General features: G+C 52.3%; 1 protein-coding gene across 5 annotated transcripts in view; it reads left to right on the forward strand.

The window, feature by feature from the left end:
• Positions 1–1,708: 1,708 nt before the first annotated feature.
• TEAD4 (TEA domain transcription factor 4) overlaps positions 1,709–23,115 on the forward strand; it is a 62,696-nt gene continuing 41,289 nt past the window's right edge. For 3 of the 5 annotated variants that reach the window (XM_059184511.1, XM_059184512.1, XM_059184513.1), the window contains exon 1: positions 3,003–3,216. In XM_059184511.1, coding sequence (XP_059040494.1) covers positions 3,012–3,216 — 205 coding nt within the window. In that variant the 5' untranslated portion in view covers positions 3,003–3,011. Of the gene's footprint in view, positions 1,805–3,002; positions 3,217–9,462; positions 9,707–23,115 lie in introns of those variants that run through there. The other 2 variants (XM_059184515.1, XM_059184514.1) reach the window with 2 other exon arrangements.

Below are 23,115 nucleotides of genomic sequence, written 5' to 3' on the forward strand. Positions count from 1 at the left end.
AAGAGCTGGCAAATGTCGCCTCTGTAACTGGGAATTCGTTGTTCTTTCCCTCAGGTTCCCTTTGAGCTCAGTATGACTGTCCTCACACCTAGACTGCGAACTTCTTGAGGGTGGGGACCTATCCCTTGCACTTAGCTTGGTGCTCAAAGTCAAAGAGACACTCAGCAAATAATTATTGCATTAGATAGCCAGTGTTTACAGTCTGTACTTCCTTAGGTGCCTATATACTGCCCTGCAGTCTTTTCATGTATGTGAGGTGTGACCGAGCCCTGATGTGACTCATTATTGACTAAACATACCAGAATTTATGTAATCAAACCTGAGCTGCTTCCTTCAAAATATTCACCTTATGAGATGGGATCCTTCATCCAGCGATGCTGTCATCCCTCCAAACACCTTTGGAGCACTTCTCTCTTGGAAACAATTTTGGCATCTATAGTACTTTCTTTTCAATCTCCTCTGTGGTGGTTTTTTTGTTTTCCTATTTATTCAGCATTGATTAAGTGCTTATCTTTCCCGGGCACCAAGCTGGTGGGGGTGAAAGATAAGATTAATCAGACACTGACTCTGTCTTCAAAGAAGTTTCTGTTCGCTTACGGAGATAAGATCTGGACTACCAACGAGATGCAAGGTGAAGTGATAATGTTCCCTCAGGGTTGGATCTGATTTTTGGAAAAAGCCAAAAGTCTTTTGGTTTCAGCCTCCCAGCAAAGAGAAAGACAGAGAAGTCTGCGATAACACGCTGCTTTGAGCCAAAGTGTTCTCAGCACTTCCGAGAAGGAGCCCAGCGAGTTTCCAGCACCCCTCTGCCCAACCAGACTAAACTGACTGGCACGTTCGTTTCAAACCCAGATCCCCACCTGTGGCAATGCTCTTCTACGTACGGATTGTTCCCAGCTAAAGCTAAGCTCTTTGAGGTCTTATTTTCATTTTTGTTTTCACAGCATCTGGGTGACAACCAATATATGTCGGATAAATAGTCATTGAGTTACTGAGCCCAAGAGGTGTCTCCCCGTGCCACACGGACTTCACACCGAGGGTCCTCTCCCCATGAGTTTTACACTCGTGGTAGAGACAGACGATAACGACCGAAAGGACCAACGCCGGGGAGGGCACGCGTGGGGGGCACGGGCGGCGGATCTGGGACCAGAGCCCGGGAGTTCCTGCTTCCTGGTTCCCCGGAGCGAGTGTCCTTTGGTGGGAGCCGCGGGGAAGGGAGCAGCCCTTCCTGCGCGCTGGGCGCCCGCCCCTTCCCCGGCCTCCCAGGGACTTGTGCGGAGCGGCGGCGGCCGGGACGCCGAGCGTGGCAGGGCCACTCACATGAGCCCCCCCCCCCTCTCCCGCAACCCGGTTATGAGGAAGGCTTTCAGCTCCTGGGAAAGGCAGTCGGAGACTGGGCCAGGACAGGCCGGAACCCGGAGGCTCCGGGACGAGGAAGAGAGTCGCGGCCGGGGGATCCAAGGGAAAGTCCGGGCGCCGGGGAGCGGCGGAGGCAGCGTCCAAGCCGAGGGGTCCGAGCCGCCCCGCCGCCATCCTGCAGCCCCGCCGCGCGCGCGCCTCCCCTCCCCCGCCGGCCCCGCCCCCGCCCCCGCCTGGCCGCCCCCTCCCCCTGCCGCCCAGTCTCCTCCCCGAGGGGCCCGGGGCAGGGCAGCCCCTCCCTCCGGCTCCCTCCCTCCCTCAGCGAAGCGCATCTCATTCCAGCCCTCATTCCGCACATTCCGGGCGTCCTCCTTTCAAACTCCAGGCCAGGGGGCGGGCAGGGCCCGAGCTCCCGGCTCCCGCCGCCCGCGGCCGCGTCCCCCAGGTGAGTGGCGCCCGCCCCGCCGCGCGCGCCGCCCCCCCGCAGCGCGCCGGCCCCAGGGCCGCGTGCGCCGCCCCTCTTTTCTTCCCCCGTCGCCCTTCCCGCCCCGGACCTCTCGGCCCGGCCGGCGCCCCCGCTGCTCTCCCTTCCGCCGCTGGCCCCCGAGCTGCCTTCCTCTAGCCGGTTGACTCACTCCTCCAGGAATAGGGAGCTCCCGTGCTTTCCCGTCAGTCCCATTCTGGGAAAACTCCTCCCTCGGCGCGCTCCGCTCCGCTCCGCTCCGTTCCGCTCCGCTCGGCTTGGCGCGCCAGCCCCCGGCGGGAGGGCTCCGGCCGCCCGCCCGCTCTCCCTTCTCCCCGCCGGGCCGGTGGTCCCCCGGGCCGCCGCGGGGCTCGGCGCGCTGCCCTCTGTCGTCCCGCAGTGCCGTCGCCGCCCCTGGCAGCTCAGCGGAGCCGCGGCGACGAGTTGGCGCGCGCGGGGGACCCCGCGGAGCAGGCTTAGCGCCTCGGCCCCACCTTCCCACACCCTGGGACCGGTAAGGCTGCGGCGCGGGCGCTCGAGGACCTGGCCGGAGGGCTGGCATCGGGCGGGGCGTGGGGAGCTCGCCCGGCACGTGGAGGCAGCGCGGACCTCGGGCTGGGGCCGGCCCGAGGGTGGTGGATGAGAGGGGCTTAGCGCGAGGGGGGTGCCGGAAGCCGAAGGCCCCCAGCACCCCTGCCTCGTTTCTGCCGGGCCCTTTTCTGACTTGGGAGAGCGAGTCCTGAAGGTAGTGGGTGGGCTGGTGTGAATGCCGAGGCTTTGCGCAAGTGGAGGAAAGCCCTCCGGAGGGTCCCCTGCTCCCCGGGGCTGGAGAATCCTGTTGTACTCCACGGTGGGGACCAGCCCGAGGGAGGAGAGCTCCCAGACCCTGCGCGCGCCTTTCCCAGGGACACAGGCTCCCTGCAATTGTGTGGAAAGGGGATTCCGGTCACACACAGTGGCTGTCTGATGCGTTCACGTGACCGCCCGACTGTCCCCTCTCCCGAGCTTTGGGTGTATGTGACGGTGCCAGTAGGCGTATTTGTTTGTGTTGAACGTGAGTGTGTTTCCACTCGAGAAGAGTGCTGTCTGAAAGTCTGAGTGTCTCTAAGTTCCTGTGCAGTGCCACGTCTGTATGTACGTGTATTTCTCTGGAGGATGTTGGTTCTGCAGGACTGTTTTTCCTGCCTGCATGACCATGGGCAAGAGACCGTGTCTCTGTCGCATGTGTACAGGGATAATTGCACTGTGGTTGCTGGAGTGTGTGGTCCCCAGGCTCCATTCGCCCTGGACTGGACAGAGCTGGAAGGAAGCCGTTCACACCTGCCTTCTCCAGGCAGCTGTCTTTCTGAGGGCAAGTGGGTTCTGTTCTTGCCTGAAACAATCCAGAGAGCAAGGTGGGAGAAGACTAAAGGAAACTGAGATCTTTGTCTAGCGGTGATGGGATGGGCTGTTGATAGAAGTGGAGATGTTTCCGGAACTGTCTTGAATCTTGAGAGGTGTGTGGCCAGCGCTTTTCAAGTTGGCCCTGAGGACAAAGAGAATGGGTGTATACCAGCCTGAACTTATTTTCTGCTGGTCCACTGTCCTTGGAGCTAGCTACCCAGCAGTCAAATGAGAGAATCCTAATTCTTTACACTTTGCGGTGGGAAGGAAAGGGAGGAACTGTGCGCATGCTTTAGTGCCCGGCAGGGGAGGGAAGGGAAGGGCTGCCTCTCGTTTGTTAGTGGACCTGCGGGAAGACACTTCTGCGTGTCTTTGGTGTCCCCATCTCTTCCTTTCTGTTTTGCTTTTCTGTTGTTGTTGTTCTTTCTCCATTTGGGTTTTTTTTTTTTTTTTTTTAAATCATTTGAAATTAGAGGCAGAAACTGGGCAGGGAGGGAGTCTGTCCGGCTCTCTGGCTGTCCCGAAGATTGGCAGAAGTGACATAGTATGTGATGGTGTTGGTAGGGGGGCACTGGCAGATGGGGTACAGAGTTCTTTCTTCATTCCCACAACAAGGTGATGGGTAATGTAGAGGACTCTTGGAAGGAAGAAACACAACACTCTCAGAGGGGTGGTGGCTGGTAGCTGCTCCTTCATGCTCCCCCCCACCAGCCAGGGGGGCGGTGCAGATGATTCAGTGAGAGTCACCTCACCTGCTTAGACCAGGTGTGCACCTAGAGCTTTGAAGGCATCGGGTCTCAGGGCAGCATTGATGGGATAGAAAAGATACAGATTTGGGGCTGGACATACTGGGGTGCAAATCCCAACAGTCAGTTGACAGTTGTTAAGGCCCTCAGGCTAGTTTCCTGATGAGTAATATGGGAGGGGGGTAATTAATATCCATCTCAAGCATTTGTTGTGAAAATTGGGTGTTTGCCAACTACCCAGCATACTGTATGTCCCATTCTAGACTCGGTAGCCGGTATTTCCTAAGCATATTTCGGCATGGAACCTCTTTTTTTCCTAAGAACTTCTCTGAACACTCTTTGACAAACCCTGACCTGTTCATTTGTTTTTACTTAGCAAACAGGAATTGAGCCTTTGCCATAGGCCAGACCCTGTCTGATATTCTTCATCCTTAGGAACCAGGGTAGCTGGTGGCCCAGGTGGAGGTGGAGGCAGGGCTTTGTCCTGGGGAGCACAGGGTCTGCAACTCCTTTGCTCTAACTCCAGTTTTGCCTTGTCCCCCCAGGGTGAACCTGTTGAATGTTATTGGACAATCTGATGTTAGCATCTAACTCCCTCATTTTAAAAGACAAGGAAACTCCTGGGTGGCTCAGGCAGTTAAGTATCTGCCTTGGGCTCAGGTCATGATCCCGGGGTCCTGGGATGGAGTCCTGCTTCTCCCTCTGCCTGCCGCTCCCCCTGCTTGTGCGTGCTTGCTCTCTCTCTCTCTCTCACTCTGACAAATAAATAAAAATCTTTGAAGACAGGGAAACTAGCAGGTCAGTAACTTGCTTAAGATAGCACAACCAGTGAATGACAGAACTGGGACTAGAGTCCATTCTGTTCTCACTTCACATTCTGTCTTCTCTGTGGATCCTAATGCTCAGACCCCCCCACCCCGGCCCCCTGCCAGCCCCCTTCATCTGATAGGTGTGGGGGCTGGAGCTGTCTGGCTTGGTCTCCCGTCTTGTGGCTCAGATGGGAGGCAGAAATACTCCCTTTTGTCTCAGCAGAAAGCACAGAACTATAGAATCTGAGAATGCCGACTTGGGAAGGGGTCCTCTGGGGATACTTAAATGCACCCTCCGTTTGCCTCACTGGTTTGTACGTTACTTGGCCAGGTGGAGAAGGGTTTCCCTATCTTTCTAGATCTCCCGGGATGCAAATGTCGCAACCTCCCTCGACTTCCATTCTGGAGTCTTGCACTGGTGACCGGCACAGAGCGGTACCTGTTGCCTAATCAGCGGCTCCTCTCCTCCTCAGTGCAAGTGGAGGACAGGGGTCACCAGCTTTGCTTCATGGCCTTTCCTGTAGTTGAGGTCAGTCTGGGGGCAGTGGGAAATTCAGGGCTTGTGAGGGTGGCTTTACCTTGCTTGTCTGGCTTTGCCCCCCATGACCCTTTGTTGGCAGGGGTTGGGAAGACAGCTCCCTTTTAAAGCTCTGAAATTGGAGCTGAACAGCTGCTCTCTGGTGCCCCCCTCCTTCCCCCCCAGGGGTTTAGCCAGCTCAGGGGCCCAGGTGGAGGTGGGGGCAGGGCTTTGTCCCTGGGCAGTGCGGTCTCCAACTCTGTGTTCTAATTCCAGCTTTGCCGTGACCTCTTCTGAAATGACAGTTCTCCCCTTGCTTTCGGTTTTTCTATTTAGATATTAAGGGGATTCTAATCACCTCCTGGGTGATAGGGTCCTGGAGCCTTCAGCTGATAGCAACTGGATCTTTGGGAACATTTCCACTGGAACTCCAGTCCCTAAGATGGGTGCCCACATCCTCCTGTCTTTAACACAGGCAGGCCTCTGGAAAGGCAGGAGGACCAGCCCGCTCCATCACTGTGCTGAGGGTGGGCGGGCCCCCATGGGTGGGGACCTGGCTTCCTTTGACCCAAACTTCACGGGAACAATAGACTTCAGAGGAGTCACCAGAGGCAGGAAATGGGAGCTGTGCTAAGGCAGGGTGACCCTCCTGTGAGATGAGATTGCATATCCGGCCCCGAAAGGAAAGGCAGGGTGTTGGGGGCAGTGCAAAGGGCACTGGGGAGGGCTGATGACACATAGGGTGGGCCTCTCCTTCCCAGGGGGGCCTTTACTTAGAGTGAAACCAGAGCTGCTTAGAGCCCAGTATTTGGCAGAGCGGTCTGCTTTATGCCTTACCAGCAAAGGTACTGTGGTGTCTGCCAGCGTCCGCGTATACCAGGCTCACTCCTGCCAGAACCACGAAGTCCCCTGCCCTTCAAGCCCTTGAGAGGTCTTCGTGAATTGTCCTGGCTAGGATAAAAGGCTAGTTTTGTTTCTTTCTGGCTGATCTCCATCTTGGCTTTGAGCCTTGAGTAATAGTTGCCGAGGGAGGCAATTTGTTCAGTAGGCAGAGCTCTGGGTAGGGAGGCGACAGGCCTGGGTCAGCTGGACAAGAACGTAAAGGGATTTTTTTTTTTTTTTTTTTTTTTTTTTTTTTAAGCTACAGTCAGAGCACAAGATAACCAGGACAGGCATGTGGTGGATGATTCTGGGAGGCAGAGCACACTTCTGTTGCCTTTCTCTCTGTGAAGGAAGAGCGAGCAGACTTGGTGAGAGGGCTCAGGAGAAGGAGCGGGCTTTGGGAGAAGGGAGACACTGCACCAACTTGCCTTTTGTGAGTCCCCGTGGCTGGGTTCTTACACATCAGGTTTGGGGGTCCTGCTAGCCACCGCAGGCATTAAGCAGAGACTCCCTCTAGGATCTGGGGAGGAGCCCTGTGAAATCAGAGGGGGAGGTGGCAGGGGCACAATGATAACTGCTGTTACCATTTTTCCTTCATGTGGGCAAGAACTGGAAATGGCAGGCTGGTAAGCTTCTTATTGACGAAGGGACTCCAAAATGGCATTGAGAGAACTGCTCACCGACACGGTCACCCCACCAAGTCTTGGAAACGTCATCTAGTTGAGGTTGGCGGAATGCTTAGAAAGGACATGGAGTCTCGTGATTTTTCTTGGGTCCAAGAGAAATGAATAGGTTTGGGCTGCTGCAGCAGTGATGTGGATTTATAGCTGGTGGAAGGGCCACGCTGGCTGCTCATATTGAGCTCATGTTGCCGTTGTGGGGGGGTGAGGGGGGAGGTGGAGGTCTCCAGTGATAGGCCATGAGGCTCTCATTTTGGCTTTGTCCTCTGTCAGTTCTGTGGGTGTCTAGGACAGCAAGCAAGCAAGCAAGGAGGATGGAACCAATCATCTTAATTGTCTAAATGCTGAGATTAAGCAGAAACAGGAGATGAAAAACCATTTTTTTCTGTTAAGATTAATACATGCTCATTGTAGAAAAATTTGTAAATTAAAGAAGGAAAAAAGGTACGTAATGCCACAACTCAAGGATGAGCATGGTTAATATTTTGGCATATATCCCTCCAAATTTGTGTTTATGCAAATAAATTGATATATATTATATAATTGGAATGCTACTCTATCCTGTTTTTTTCTTCCTGAATACTATATAGTAAGTAATATCCCGTATCATAAAAAATAATTTAAAGGCATAATTATAAGGATCTGGATAATATTACCTTATATGAATACACGTTAATTTCTTTAACTGCACACTACCAAACTTTTTTTTTAAAGAATTGAATTGCTTTTTAATTTTTAAATTTTTAAATTTTTTTAAGTATATGCAGGGGGCGTGGCAAAGGGAGAGGGAGAAACAGGCTCCGCAGTGAGCAGGGAACCCCATTTGGGGCTCAATCCCAGGAACCTGAGATCATGACCTGAACCAAAGGTGAACGTTTAACCAACTGAGCCATGCAGGCACCCCCCCTCCCCGCTTTTTAAAAAGATCTTATTTATTTATACGGCAGCGCACAAACGGGTAGCAACAGGCAGAGAGAGAAGTGGGCTCCTCGCTGAAAAAGGAGCCTGATGCAGGACTTGATCCCAGGATCCTGAGATCATGATCTGAGCCAAAGGGGAACGCTTAACTGACTGAACCATCCAGGCATCCCATATTAAATGTTTTTGTAAGTTGTGTTCAATTTTTAGCCATTAAAAAATTACTTGACATTGAGTGATGTTAAATCTGTATAGTTCTCTCAAAAAGATTTAAATATAAAATCGTGCATTTAAGTATGTACAGAATAGGAACTTACTATCAATTCTTGGGGAGAAAAACTTGGGACTTTGGCTGATGAAGGAAGGGGAAGGGAAACGAGCATTTATTAAGTGCGTATCAGGTGCCAGTTCTAGACATTTCTGCCTGTATCACCGTGTTTAATTTTCATGGCAGCCCCGTGAGATAGGGTTTGCTGGTTTGATTTTGTTTTGTTTTTTAACCTCTACAGAAGAGGAGGAAAATTACACAGAGATTAATTCTGGGGTTGGAGTTTGAACCCAGGTCAAACCGACTCTTCCGACTGCCCTGTTAAACCCGGGGCCTGTGTGGGCCAGTGGGGTGGCGGGGTCTGCGTCAAGAACCCTAGTCTGGGAAACTCTGGTGTGCTCTGGCCACACTGGAAGTCACGTCTGGTTTTGGGGGTGAGTACATCCTGACCTGTTAAGTACTGAGCTTGTGGATACTGTCAGTGTCTTAGTAGAGGGGCGATGGGGGGGGGTGGAACCTGGAACCTGTCCTGCCCTCAGGGTGCTGTCATATCTCAGGGCCAGAGGGAAGGCCCTCCTTGCAGCAAGGCTGTTCAGGTCTGTATGACCGTTTCACTCCGTGGCACAGCATGGCCCACATGGGAATTCATGATTCAGGATGATATGCATAGAGCTTGCTGTAGCTGCTTTGGAGGAGAGGTTTCCCTAGTGGGTAGGAAATAGTGCCTCAAGGGCTTCTGCTGCCTCCATGTGGCCCTGGGCAGCAGGTGGGGCTTGCCCTAGGCTATGAGGGAGGGATTTTCCCACCTTGTGCTTTTGGGATTCCTGCTGGGAGGAGGTAAAGATAAACTAACGGGAGCTGGAGGCAAGGCTAGAGACTGTGGGGTGGGTAGTGGCCGTGTCTGAGGAGTTGGAGGAGACTCTGGCTTGGGTAGCTGTGGGAGCTCCTGCCTGGCTCCCATCACGCACCAGCTGAATGAGCAGGTGTGAGGCTGGGTCAGGGGAAGGTGGGTAGTGGCCACAAGCACACACTCCAGAGCCATACTGCCTAGTAGAAATATAGTGTAGGGGCGCCTGGATGGCTTGGAAGGTTGAGCATCTGCTTTGGCTCCGGTCATGATCTCCAGGTCTTGGAATCAAGTCCTGAGTCGGACTGCTGGTTTAGTGGGGTGTTTTCTTCTCCCTCTCCCACTGCCTCTCCCCCTTCTCATGCTTTATCTGTCTCAGATGAATAAATAAAATCTTCAGAAAAAGGAGAAAAGGGGCGCTTGGGTGGCTCAGTGGGTTAAGCTTCTGCCTTTGGCTCAGGTCATGATCCCAGCGTCCTAGGATTGAGCCCCACATCGGGCTCTCTGCTCGGCAGGGAGCCTGCTTCCCTTCCCCCTCTCTACCTGCCTCTCTGCCTACTTGTGATCTCTCTCTCAAATAAATAAATAAAATCTTAAAAAAAAAAAAAAGGAAAAAAGAAATATAATGTAAGCCAGATAAGTAATTTTAAGTTCTCTAGGAGCCACTTTTAAGAAGTAAAAGGAGGGACGCCTGGGTGCTTCAGTCATTTAAGCAACTGCCTTTGGCAGGTCATGATTGCAAGGTCCTGGGATCAAGCCCCTGCTCAGCAGAGAGCCTGCTTCTCCCTCTTACTCTGCTGCTCCCCATGCTTGTGCTCGCTCACACTCTCTCTGGTAAGTAAATAAATAAAATCTTTTAAAAAAATGCTCCCCACTATTAAAAATAAATGGGTTCCACACTTTAAAATAATTAAAAAATGTAAAAAGAAGGGATGCCTGGGTGGCTTAGTCTGTTAAGCATCTGCCCTCAGCTGAGGTCATGATCCCAGGGTCTTGGGATGGAGTCCTGCTTCTCCCTCTGCCTGCCACTCCCCCTGCTAGTGCTCTCTCTCTCTCTCTGTCAACTAAAGAAAGAAAATCTTAAAAAAAAAAAAAAAAGAAATTGGTAAAATGAATTTTTTTTTAAAGATTTTATTTATTTATTTGACAGAGAGAGATCACAAGTAGATGGAGAGGCAGGCAGAGAGAGAGAGAGGGAGGGAAGCAGGCTCCCCGCTGAGCAGAGAGCCCGATGCGGGACTCGATCCCAGGACCCTGAGATCATGACCTGAGCCGAAGGCTTAACCCACTGAGCCACCCAGGCACCCCAGTAAAATGAATTTTGATAACATATCAAACAACTGTCTTAAATATTATAGTTTAAATATGCTATTGATAGTAAAAAAAAATTAATGAGATAGTTTGTATTTTTTTTGTACAAAGTGTTGGGAATCAGGTGTGCGTTTTATACTTAACAACATATCTCAGTTTGGACCAGCTGCTTTTCAAGGGCTCAGTGACCATATGTGGGTGGTGGCAGGTGTTTGGGCAGCACAGATTTACAGCCAGCCTGCCTGGGTTTGAATCCCTTTTCTGCCAGTTATCAAGCTATGGGGCCTTGGGCAAGTTCTCATCGGCACTGTGTCTTACTCTCCCCCTCTGCCAGTATTATTATAGAACCAACTTCATATGGTTAATGTGAAGATTAAATTAGCTAATATTTGCAATAAGCTTAGTTTTTTAACCTGGCACATACTAAACACTATCTGTGTAAGTGTCCATCAAATAAATGACCCATAAATGGTCCTTAATCTCTTGACAGGCTAAGTTTGTAAGAGGAAGAGGCCAGGGATATGCTGGGAAGAAAGTCCTGGAGTGTCCCTGTGTTAGGTAGGCCATGCCTCTAGCCCGTAGTTCTATGTAATGAAATTGCCTTCAGATCAGATGGGCCTAATCTACTGTTGCTGAAAAGGAGGCCTGCCTTCTGGAAGTGAGAAGAAATGTCAGCATCCCTATGATAAGACATGTTCCAATCCAGCAACAGGTGTGTCCTGCTTGAGGCTTGGAACTGTGCTGGGTGGCACGGAAGAGGCAAAAGCATCCTCCGAAATGCTCCATCGTAAACTGCATGATGTCATGTTGGAATGGGGGTGAGGTCACGTCCAGCACTTGGAGGTTTAAGCAATAGTCGTGCTGCTTATGCAAGAGAGGAAGCAGAGCTCTATCAGTGGCTTCTGATACCCTCCTCAGAGCTCTGCCAGCCCCAGCTCTGCCAGCATGCCTATGTTGGCATTGGCCCCCTCCGCCTGTACCTGCCCTCAGCCACTCCACAGGGGTCACAGAACACCCACTGTGTGCCTCACACTGTGCCAGGTGGCAGCGGTAGAAGCGTGGAACAGAAGACCTGGTCCCTGTCCTCCAGGGGCTTGCAGTCCAGCAGGGGAGACAGTCTGAGACACTGAAGACCTGCGAGAGTAAAGAAGGGCCGGTTAGACGCCCAAACTAGTGCTGAGGGGATGTCTGGAAAACGTGATTCATTCGATGGGGCTGGGAGGGGTCAGGGAAGGCTTCTCAGAGGAGGAGGCACTTGAGCTGGTTTTGAAGGATGGGTAGGGTTTCGACAGCTCTGCGTGTGCGTGTGCGCTCACAAGAGCAAGTGTGTGTGAGCGGGAGCAAGAGGTGGCAGGGGGAGAAACAGAGAAAGAGATACAGGTGAGAAGATAAGGAAAATGGTGATTTCAGAGTCATGGACATAAAATTAGGGGAAGGGAGATAACTAAGCTTTAGGAGTGAAGTAGATTTGAGTCAGGTCTTCTGGGCAAAATGAGGAGGACTTTTTAAAAAAACTTATCTTTAAATTCACATAGAGTAAAATTTACTCTTTCTGGTGTACAGTTCTGTGGGTTTTGACAAATGCAAAGTGTTGGGTATCCCCCAGCACAGTCAAGATACAGAATGGCTCCCTCTCCCCGAAAGAGTCCCTCATGCTGACACCCCTTTGTTATCTGTCCGTCTGTCCCCATCCCCCTGTCCCCACCCCATGCCCGTCCCCTGACAACACAGATCTACCCACTCTTGTCATTGTGCCTTTTCAAGAATATCAGGTGGACTCATACAGTGTGTAGCTGTGGTGTCTCCGTGTTTCACTCAGCGTGGTGCCTTGGTTCATCCAATTCTGGGCATCAGTATCTTGTTCCTTTTTTTTATTACCATGAAATGTATTATTTGTTTCAGGGGTACAGGTCTGTGAATTGTCAGGGTTATACAGTTCCCAGTGCTCACCATAGCATAGCACACACCCTCCTCAATGTCCATCACCCAGCCACCCCATCCCTCCCCGCCACTCCCCAGCAGCCCTCAGTTTGCTTCCTGAGATTAAGAGTAGCTTGTTCCGTTTTATTGCTGCATAGTAGTCCATCATGCAGAGATCCTGCCGTGTGCTTACCCCATCACTGATGGAAGGCCTTTAGGCTGTCTCCAGGCTTTGTTGATTTTGAATAAAGCTGCTGTGAACATTGATGTATGGGTTTCTGTGTAAATACAGGCTTTCATTTCTCTTGGATAAAGAGCAAGGAGTGGGATCGTGGGGTCACATGGTGGTATATGTATGGTGGGTTAAGACGTACATGCCTAGCTTTCTGCGCAAGCGTGCCACTCTGCATTTCTACCAGCCACGCAGGAGAGCTCTGGGGCTCTGTATCTTCGGCAGCGCTTGGTATCACCTGCTATCTTCTTGCTTCTGTCTTTGACATTCTAGTAGGGGTATAGTGGCATCTCATTGTGGTTTTAGTTGAACATTTTCACGTGTGTGCTTATTTGCCATTTTTACAACTTCTTTGCTATCCAAAGAGACGCCTATCCAAATCTTTCATCTGTTTCTTTTTTTTGATGGTTCTATTTTGAGAATTCTTTAGTATTCTGGATACAAGTCCCTTGTTGGACATACGATTTACACATTTTTGGAGAAAATTCATTTAAGTAGGAAATCTCCACAAGAAGACAGTGGGTGTGAGGGACTCAGAGCAAGGGAAGGGTTTGGTGTCCTGAGCCTTGGCCTTTCTTCCAGGGGTGGGGAACACCTGAGGAATGACCTTTGTGAAAGTAGAGAGGAGGAGGAGGAGGGAACAGGGTCTTCTATGAAGTTCTTTTCCTGGCTGAGCACCTGCCCTTGAGTATGCTTCCGAATAGGAGGTACAGGTGGTTTATTGCTTTGCTAAGTACCTGGTTTTCTGCTCATGGCCCCCAGCTCAAGCTGGGCCAGCCCCATCCAGAACTTGTGGATGCTTGTGCCCAGTCTGGGATCCAGCCATTCACGAGGCCTCGTTACCAAACTGGATGACCGAGTATTCTGGAATGGGAGGTGGGGTGATTATTGGGCCCTCAGAGTAAGCCACTGGGTAGGCGTGTGGCTGTTGCAAGAGAGAATCCATGTGGTGAGATTTCTGGGTCAGGGTGGGTCCTCTGTGTTAGTGACCTCAGCCTAGGGTCTGAGGGCTCTGGGCCATTAGAATCTCCAGAGCATTGCAATCTGCGTCTCTGTCCCTGTTCAGGCAGGAGGGCGCCAAGGCAGAGGAACCTTCTATGAAAGGTGACCCAGGGTAGAATAGGTGATGCGTCCTGCCTCTTGTCCAAGTCCAGGCCAGCCTGTTCCCTGCACGGGTGACTTGGCAGCTGTCCACATGCTGGAGCCTCCATTCTTGCCAGGGGCAGGCCTTTTCCAGAGACAACAGGCCTGAGAGTGGAGAGAGGCCTGCAGGAGCCCTGTAGGTTCCCTGCAGCTCCCTGGTGCTCTGGACCTGGGGGGCTGTTCCCTAGAGCTGAGACCTCCTGCCTGGCTTCTACCTGAACACAGTGTGACCCCAGAGGCCCCTCCTCCCTGGTGCCTCATGCTGCATGGGGGTCCAGTGTGGGCACACCCTTGGGTCTTGGCAGGGTGGGGTAGGGTCAGGGGTCTGTGGGAGCTGCTGACTGGGCTGGGGAAGGCAAGTCTTTGTTGAGAGCACACTGGGCTCCTGGGAGTAATCGGTTCAGGCAGTGTCCGGAGTGCATCACTGTTGGATGGGACTCAATGACAAGGCCTGTTAGGCAAAGATGCCTGAGTTCTGGGATCTACTTTGAGATCTGAATTTTCACAGGACAGGCCCACTTAATGTGAAGTCAAGTAGTTTGGTTCAGTACTTTTGCCTCTCTAGAACTTCCGTGACTGTTGATTTATTTTAGAATCCGGAAAAAAGGCCCCAGGGAGAAAAAAGTGCAAGTCTCACTCTCCTCATCTTAAAAACAAACAAAAACTAATAGCCTCACCCATCTCATGCCTTTATTATTATTATTACTATTATTACCTTTAAAGCAGGGTTGGGTTTACAGAAGAATTGAACAGGAAATACGGAGTGTCTTCCCTTTGCCTGCTTGCTTACTCCTCTTGTTGACGTCTTGCCCTGGTGCAGTGTCGTAGCCACGCTGGTGAGCCAGTACGGATCCGTGGCTTGTAACTGGAGTCCCTAGTTTACATTTGAGTTCACTGTTCAGGTGTGCCTTCTGTGGGTTTTGACAAATGTGCATGTCATGTGTGCACTCTTACAGTATTGTATTGAACAGTTTCACTGCCCTAAAAGCCCGGCGCTCCATGTATGCCTCCATGATCTTCTCCTGTGTCTGTGCTGCTGCCTTTTCCAGAACGTCCCGTGGTTGTGGTCATACAGCGTGTAGGCAGCCTTGCAGGTTGGCTTGCACTTAGTGAGATCCCTGTAAGATTTCTCTGTGTCTTTTAGACACTTGATAGCTCATTTCTTTTTATTTCTGAACAATACTCCAGTTTCCTACCTTTTGTTTGTGTGAGTGGGGGCACTGAGGTCCTGACGGGGGAAGTGAGTCCATGGCCAGGCTGAGCCTGGAGCCAGGTTTGCCTTCCTTCGAGAACCTGTTTGCAGGGGCTTCTGTGCAGCAGGCACTGTGCCCAAAGCCCCTTCACCACTTCCTTGGCCCCTTGAGTGGCTCTGGGGCCAACCCTGGGGTGGGGTGGTGAGAGGAGGTGGTGGACACCCACCTGCTGTGACACACTTCCTGGATATATTAGGGCCAGGCCCACTGACACCCACATCTCTGGGTGCTTGCGAGCGGTGGCTGGGGCAGAGCGCAGGTCTAGCTCCTGGGAAGCTGGATCCCTGTCCTCATTTACCCTGCTGCCCTCCCGGGGTTGGGGGTCCTGGGGAATGGGTGGAGGGCTTGGGGCTGTATCATTCTGTATCCTCTTCAACTCTGAGTTACCGACTGCCTCTCCCTGCTGAGGCTCCTCCCACCGCCCACTCCTGTGCCCCTCCTTCCTCCTGCCCCTTTCCTCTCCACTGCTCCCCAGAGGGAATCCTTCCTTCCTCCCGTAGCCCCCTCCATCATTCTGCCAAAACCACGAATGTTTGAGGAGCCCTCCTGAGAGCCAGCTGCTGTGCCTGCACGTGGGAGGCAGGATTGAACTGAGTCCTCACAACAGTCCCATGAGGCATTACTACCTCTGGAATGTATTTGTGGGGACAGGCCGGGAGAGGTCAATAGCTTGCCCAGGGACACTGGCCAGTTGGAGGCCCAGCCAGGATCTGAGCCGGCCTCTGACTCCTGAGCCCAGGCGGGCACCTCTGCCTCTTATCATCCCTCTCCTGACCTGGCAGGTTGGCTCTCTGTGGCAGGTTCCTCACGACACGCTGGTGGGGTGGTGGGGTCCTCCTTTGCCTTTTCTCTCACCCCTCCCCACCCCTGTCCTGCCAAGAACAGGTGTGGTAAGTGTCTTCACCCTGCAGGGTCAGTGAGGTGGTGGGTGGTGCGGACCCATGCGCTGTGGTCTGAGTTCCTGACCTGTCTTGCCTCTGCCCTTCATCTCTGCAGGCCAGTCTTTTGGTTTGAGAGATCAGAAGCTTGGGGGAGGTTAGACCCATTCCTGACCAGCCACACAGCTGCTAAGAGGTAGAGCGCCCTTCAAGTCACATGACCGAAGCTTCTTCCCAGTGGACGGGACCCGTGGTGTGCTTTCCCCGGAGCCTCGTGTGTGAGCAGAGGAAGAGGCCCTGCTAGGGCGGCTGCTCTGGGTGGGATTGGGACAGCTAGGCTTTGTGTGGTTTTTAAACTTTTTATAATAAAAATAAGATGTGTTCTGTATACTTACTATAACTTACTATATACATGTATTTCTTCAGGCCTCCAGCAAGCCCTGGCCAGCTGTCTGAAGTCCCATGGGGCCAGTTTTGTTCAGCTGAGTACAAGGCTCAGCTCAGCCCACGGCGGTCCATTTCTCCACTGGGTGCTTTCTTCTTTGCTCCCTCTTTCCTCTCATTCCTGAGGACTCGCTGCCCGTTACCCAAATGCTGCTTTCTTGGCTTTTCATTTCTAGCTATAAGTAGGTCATTTTCCTGTGTCTCCTGTTTTGGGCCCAGGTCCCTCAGTCCCCTTCACTGCCCACATCATTCACCTGCTCTGTCTCCTGGTGTGCTAAAAAAAAAAAAAAAAAAGCATGAAGTAATTGGATGCATAAAATATCTGTCATTTTGTGACTGGCTATTTCACGTAATGGAATGTTTTCTAGGTTCATCCCTTTTGCAGCATGTGTCAGAACTTCATTTGTTTGTTTTGAGGCTGAGTAATATTCCACTGTATGCATTTGCCACATTTTGTGTGCCCGTTCACTAGCTGATGGCCATTTGGGCTGGTGCCACCTTTTGACATTTCTGTCTCCGTTAGCTTTTGAGTTCCCAGTGCCTTGAGCTCTGGGTCTGTGCACATCCTGCCCCACCCCCAAGGTATTCATCGACAGTTGTCGAATGTGTTACCCTCCTGGGTGCTTGATTCTTCAGACTCGTGCTGCTCTGTCCTGTCGCCAAGCATCCTGGGTGAGCGGGTGCTAGACCATGCGCCTCGGGGACGGGGGTGAGGTCCCTGCGAGCCTCTAGTGCAGTTTTCAGCTGATTCATTCACAACCTTTGTTTTAGTGTTTCAGTTCAGAGACACCTCATTTCTTTCATAGATGTTACTGACGGATTACCGTTGACCTCACAGCCCACGGTACTATAAGTCGTGCAGGCTGGAGCTCCTCTGTCTCCTAGGCCACGCCGTGGCCTTCTCGAGCTTGGGGACACGGGCCAGCACCGCACCCCTGTGCCTTGGGGCCATCTTCCACCGCGCATTCGGGGACAGAGGGCACAGAAGGCACAGACGTGCCAACCAGGTGGCACAGAAGAGATGGTGCAGAGGCCCCTTATTTATAGCGTGAGCGCGGGAGCCTGAAGGCAGAGTGCAGCCTTGCTCCACGTCCTGGGAGGGCCTGCTGCAGCCGATCACACCCTCAGGGTGGCGAGGGGCAGCGCATCTGTGTCTGCCTGTGACCACGGGAGCGCCGCGGGGTGGCTCTCGGGCTTCCGAGTGTCACTTGGCCCGTGTGCACACACAGGATCTGTGACTGTTCCGTGAACTAGGATAGACTGTCCTTGCCTCTTCTTGGGGAACGCTGGACACCCACTGCCACGAGGCTGAAGGGTGCTGAGAGCAGGACTGTGTCATTTGTGACCTTGTACCCGATGCCTGGCATATAGCAGGTGCTCAGTAGACGGCTGTGAGTGAATGAATGGAAGACTCCGAGGGCTAAAGCCGTAATGGGTTGAGGCAGGAAAATAGGCAGGAGGGGTCTTCGTGGCTGGGAAACCTGCTTATCCACATATGTGGGTTGCCTGCTGCGCTCCTTCCCTGGGAAGCAGCTCTCTCTTCCAGAGGCATCCAGACAACGGCTGTGGCAGCTGCAGTTGTGGAGCAAAAACGTACAGGGCTGAGGCTGTGTTCTGGTGCCTGTTTGAACTAGCTGTGGGGCCTTTTGGCAAGTCGTTTTACCTCTCAGGACTGTAAGCTGGAGGGGAACTTTCTCCTCTAGGGTTTTCCTCATTCACACAAACCTTGGGATGCCCATGTCTCCCAGCTGGGACCTTCGCGAGAGGCTGTGGGGGCAATGGCGTCTGTGTGCCTCAAGCTCCGCTTCGCTGGTCTGTCCTGGGCTGGAACCCAACCCTGTTACCCTTCCCATTTAGCTGAAATCCTGCATGCTATGGAATGAGACCACTTCCCCCTGCTGTGGTCTGATTGTCCACAGAACAGTGTGGACATTGTGTTGTGTTTCTGTGGTCCACAGAACCGTTGGCAAGGAGGTCCAGGCAGCACTGTGGTGGGTGAGGGTGGCTTGCTGAGGGGAAGGGACTGAACCTCGCCCCTTCAGGTCTTGGAGCTTGGGTGCAGGGCTGCACCTGGGGTACCCCCAGTGTCATCATCTGCAGTGAGTGTGGGGAGAGTAGAGGAGATCTTGTCAGGGTCTCCGCTCAGTGCCAGGTGCCGAGTAGGTATGTGAAATGGTACCTCCATTTAGTCTTACGTCTAAATGGTACCTCCATTAAGTCTTACGTCTTAATGTGAGAACAGTTCTCTCTTTGGTGAGCTGAGTGTCTGTGCCTCAGTGTCCTGATACTTCCTTGACAGCTGGGCCTCTCTCCCACGAGTGCTGGACCCCCTGAACTTGTCCAGCAGATCATCTGCTCAGTACACAGGGGCCGTGTGCTGGGGGAAGAGGCGGTACCGTGTGTCGGGGAGGTGGGCCTTCCCCCCACGCCATGACCCAGCCTTTGCCTGGAGGAGAGGTTCTCCTCTCTTCCTCTTTCTGTGTCCCGGCCGTCTCCGTTACAACAAAGGAGCCAGTCGTCCAGGCACCGTGGGGGATGTAAATTGGACCTGATCCTCAGACATCCCTGGCTATTGATGGCAAGAAGACATCAGCTTAGGATGGAGGATGGAGAGCTCTGTGGCGGCCCAGTGAGCAGTTCAGGCAGTACATGGTAGAGAACTAAGGCCTCTGCGGCCTGGGCCAGGGAGCCCATCTGGACGCAGGTAGACCCCAGTTTGAGCTGTGTGCCGTGTACCTGATCCAGCGATCCACTCAAACTGTGCACTTAGCTTCCTGTCCCCCATCTAAAGTCTAAACCCTTGAGGGCCCGAACCCCTTTCCTCAAAGTATAGTCCAAGAATAGCTACTCAGATGGTTTTTATTTTAAAGTATAGTTTTTCTTTTTTTAAATTTCAGCTTTACTGGGGTCAATGAAATGAAATGAAAATCGTAAGATATCTTCAGTATGCATTGTGGTGATTTGGTACCCTTACACATGGTGAAAGGGTCCCCCCCGGCTAGTTAATGAACACATCTGCATTTTCACGTCTTTCTTTTTTTCAAGATTTTATTTATTTGACAGACAGAGATCACAGGTAGGTAGAGTGGGGGAGCAGGCTCCCTGCTGAGTAGAGAGCCCGATGTGGGGCTCGATCCTAGAACCCTGAGATCGTGACCTGAGCCGAAGGCAGAGGCTTTAACCTACTGAGCCACCCAGGTGCCCCCATCTCTTTCTTTTTGTGAGAACATTTAAGTTTTACTCTTGTAGCTTTCAGTTACACAGTACAGCATCACCAGCTCTAGTCACCGTGTCCTATAGCACATCCTCAGGCCTTGCTCAGCTTGTGGTTGAATGACCTCCCCCCGGTTCTCCCACCCCCAGCAGATGTTTGTTGATGGACTGGTGTCGGGAAGGAGGTCCACCCTAAGCAGGAAAACAGTGTGTGTAAACTCAGGCTTCAGGGGCTGCTGACGAGTCCAAGGGGGCTGGAGGGGAGAGTGGGAATGAGTCTGGGGTCCACTGTTCCTGATTTTCCCTTCTGCTCTTACTAAGAAATGAGGTCAGGGCAGTGAAGGCTTCGAGATACCCCAGCCCCCCAAATCGGGGAGTTTGCACAGAGATCTGTACTTGTGCTTCAGCATGCGCAGTACCTTTCGGCACTTATCTGGTTGGGCCCAGTCTCCAGAGTCTAGTCCAGTGGGAAGGCCAAGGTAATGATGGGAGGGGCCGTTTTCGTCTCCACTTGATAATGTGTTGATTCCGGAGAGCCACGTTCCATCCAATGGAGATGGTCTGTGGGCGCAGCTTTGCTGGACTGGGCAAAGCACCTGGGGTGCGGAGCCATAACTCCACCGGCCTTGGTAACCAAGCCTTGCAGATAAGTCTGCCAGCAGGAAGGACCTCGTGTTCCAGGATTGAGGCAGAAGGGGACCTGCTCCCACCCTGAATTACTTTAGTTACTCCCCATGCCTCCTCTGTCTTTATCTCTTTGAGACTCCTGTAGTGGAAGATTAGAATGGATCCCCTGGAAGGAAATCCCGTTTTCTCTTTCCTCCCAGCTTCCCAGTTAAGGAGCTGTTGGGATGAAGGTGGTTGTTCTTTCCGAGGGCCCCAGCGGGGAAGCATCAGATGCTGAGGCATCACAGGTCATGAGGAGCCTGAGATAGTTGGAACCTTTACTTGGATCCCATAGCTCTTGGAATGTGAGCTGGGAGAGGAGGGATAGAGAGAACCATTGCTACCTATAATTGGACAGGAGAGTCAGGCCCCTTTTGAACCATCTCTCCTTAACACCGGATGACACCAGCCGAGTCTGAGAAACCTTCTGAGTTTCAGTTCATCATTTCTGATTTGGGGTCGGGAGCTTAGGGAGGACGTTATAACATGGGTTGACCCTCAACAAGTTAAAAGATTTTGTGGTAAAAGGAAATGAGTGGTAGATTCCTGATGGAGGAAAGGGAATCAGTGGGATAACTGATCGTATATAAAGTAGGATAACATCTATCTAAATTCCCGACATCAAACCAGGAGAGTTGGGGCAGGTGCTGATGTGTGAGAAAGAATCGTGTGCTCAGGTAGCTCCGGGGAGGCAAGCAGGTGAACACAGACCAGCCGCTGTGCTGTGCAGACTTGCATCTTGGGGATTCTGTGGCTGACGGGAGAAGGGTTGAGCTTGGTGATCACTGGTGGCCCTGGAAGGGTCCTGAAGGGGTGGGCTTTGGGAGCAGGACATGGAAGTCTTGACGATGCAACTCTGGACTAGGCAGGGGACGGGACTAGAGGGGATGAGGTCTGGGTCTGCTGCTTCCTCAGGGCAAGTCATTTGCCCTCCCTGAGCATTGGTTTCTCCGTTTTATAACCTGGGGATCATGGTTCCCTTCCCGTCCTGAAAGTGTTTTTGAGGAGTTTATCGTTCTTCTTATTAAAAACTTCTTATTAAAAACAAAAAAAATAAAAGCCTGTAAGTTCTAATTATTCTGAAAATTCCTGAGTAACTGGCATCTGGGGACGCCAGGGTGGAGCCGAGTGTTGTTTGAGCCTGGAGTTTGCTTTGGGTGGGCCATCTGGTGGGCTTTGGGTGGGGCTGGGGGCAGAACCAGAGGCCTCCAAGCCAGGCCCCGGAAGCCAAGCCGGGGATTATTTTTATTCCTCTGTTCATGGCACGTGGCCCACGCTTAACTATGCCATCTGTCTTCCCCTCCCGCTCTCGTCCTGGCAGGCCCACGGGGGTCATTGTGGAGGGTTTGGGGAAGTAGGAGGAGTGGGCATCCTTCTCTAGGCTGGTGTTGGCTTACCCTCCATTCTGCTAGCTTGCAGGCCTAGGCTGTGTGGGAGGTGTGCTTAGGGGAGGCAGCTGCCAGGCCTGGGGCCGTGGGTGGTGAGGCTGGGAGAGGCCAGCCAGTGAGAGCTCTGGCCTGGGGGCAGCAGGGCCACACAGGGCTGGGAGCAACTCCACTTCAATAGCAAATCCTGTGGCCTGGGGTCTTGAGTGACCCCCTGCCCTCCTTCCCTGGAATGGACCCAGTTTGGGGAACACGAAATACAGGTCCTCAGAGACCTCATGGGTCTGACGTGAATCTGTGGTTCTCCCCGGGTCTGGTGTTCCGCTGGGTTGCCCTGGGCCTGGCTTCTACAGGGACCGAAGGTGCTTACTTCAGCCAGCTGGTCTAGCTCAGCTCGGGTGAAGGAAGGGCCCAGACACTCTAGTATTCAGAAGGGTTCATGTGGTATCAGGGACATTGGGCCTCCCTTCTTTCCTTCCCTCCTTTCTGGCCTCCCTGTCACCCTCTGCCTGGCTGGCGGGTATTTATCTGTGTTCAGTGCCAGGTCTCAGAAAAGAATCTGGGCCATAGCCAGGACATACAAGACCTTAAGTATTAATATTTTTAATTAACATTAGTCAGTACTAGACACTAAGGCTTAAGATATATGTGCCTGTTAGGTCCATTTAGGACTTTAGACCTTTCCCGTGAGGCATTATTTGTAAGTAATGATGGTGACAATACAGCTTGTACTGAGCACTGACTGTGTCAGGCCCCGTGCTAATTAACATCTGATCTTGTCGACCAGCATATGGGACATCTTGCCATGGCAGATCAGTTCTCCAGCCTTCTTTGAACAAAGCCCCAGGTGAAAGTCTATGTGGTATGTGCAAAAGCTACGTAGAGCTCCCAGAGGAAGTGGAGGGTCTGGACAGGGAGTGTGAGCAACAGACACCGTAGGAAAAAAAGGACCTGAGATCCCAAACTAAGAAATGGACCAATTTGGCCATGGTCACGGCTGCTTGTAACGCTGGAACCAGAATCAGTCTCTTGACTCCCAGACATCACACTTGCATTTTACAAACCTCCAAAAACTCAAGCTCTCTCTCTGGTGTGCCAAAGTCCAGACATTTACTGATATTTTCTTTGGTTTCCTGACACTAAACATGGAACAGTTCATTCTCCCCACGGAGAAATCATTATTTCACAAAGGACACTTAGCAGATATCCCCTCATTTGTTCCCCAGCTTTGTGCAGTGCACTGAGGACTTTGTAGAGAAAGACAATCGTGAAATCTGAGGAACGGTGAAGGACGCCAGTCATTCCTTGGAGCTGGTGGGGGTCAGATATGGAAAGCATGGGGAGCTGCTGGAGGCCAGAGAGAGAGCTTGAGTTTTTGGAGGTTTGTAAAATGCAAGTGTGATGTCTGGGAGTCAAGAGACTGATTCCAGACTAGAGGTCTGGGTCATCTTCCCAGAGGAAGTGATGTGGCTGGACCTTCAGGATGAGTCGGAGTTCAGTGAAAGAAGGACGGGGAGGAAGGCTGCAGGCGGCACTTCCGGGTGTGGAGAACGAGCTTGGCATGTCAGGGGTATCGTTTGGATAATGGAGTTTGGGGGTTTGGGGGTACAACCAAGGGAGTATAAGAGGATGGTGCAGTTGCCTGGCAGTGTGGCAGGAGAGCAGGAATCAGCCTTACAGTATCCTGTCATGGGGCATGTCATTTTATCTAAGGCCAAGGAAGGATTTAAGTGGAGGAATCCCATGATCCCATTTATATTCTAGAAAACTCACGGTGGCTGCAGCGAGAGATCACGCA

This window comes from Mustela lutreola, chromosome 8 (genome assembly GCF_030435805.1).
Source record: "Mustela lutreola isolate mMusLut2 chromosome 8, mMusLut2.pri, whole genome shotgun sequence".
Taxonomy (NCBI): domain Eukaryota; kingdom Metazoa; phylum Chordata; class Mammalia; order Carnivora; family Mustelidae; genus Mustela; species Mustela lutreola.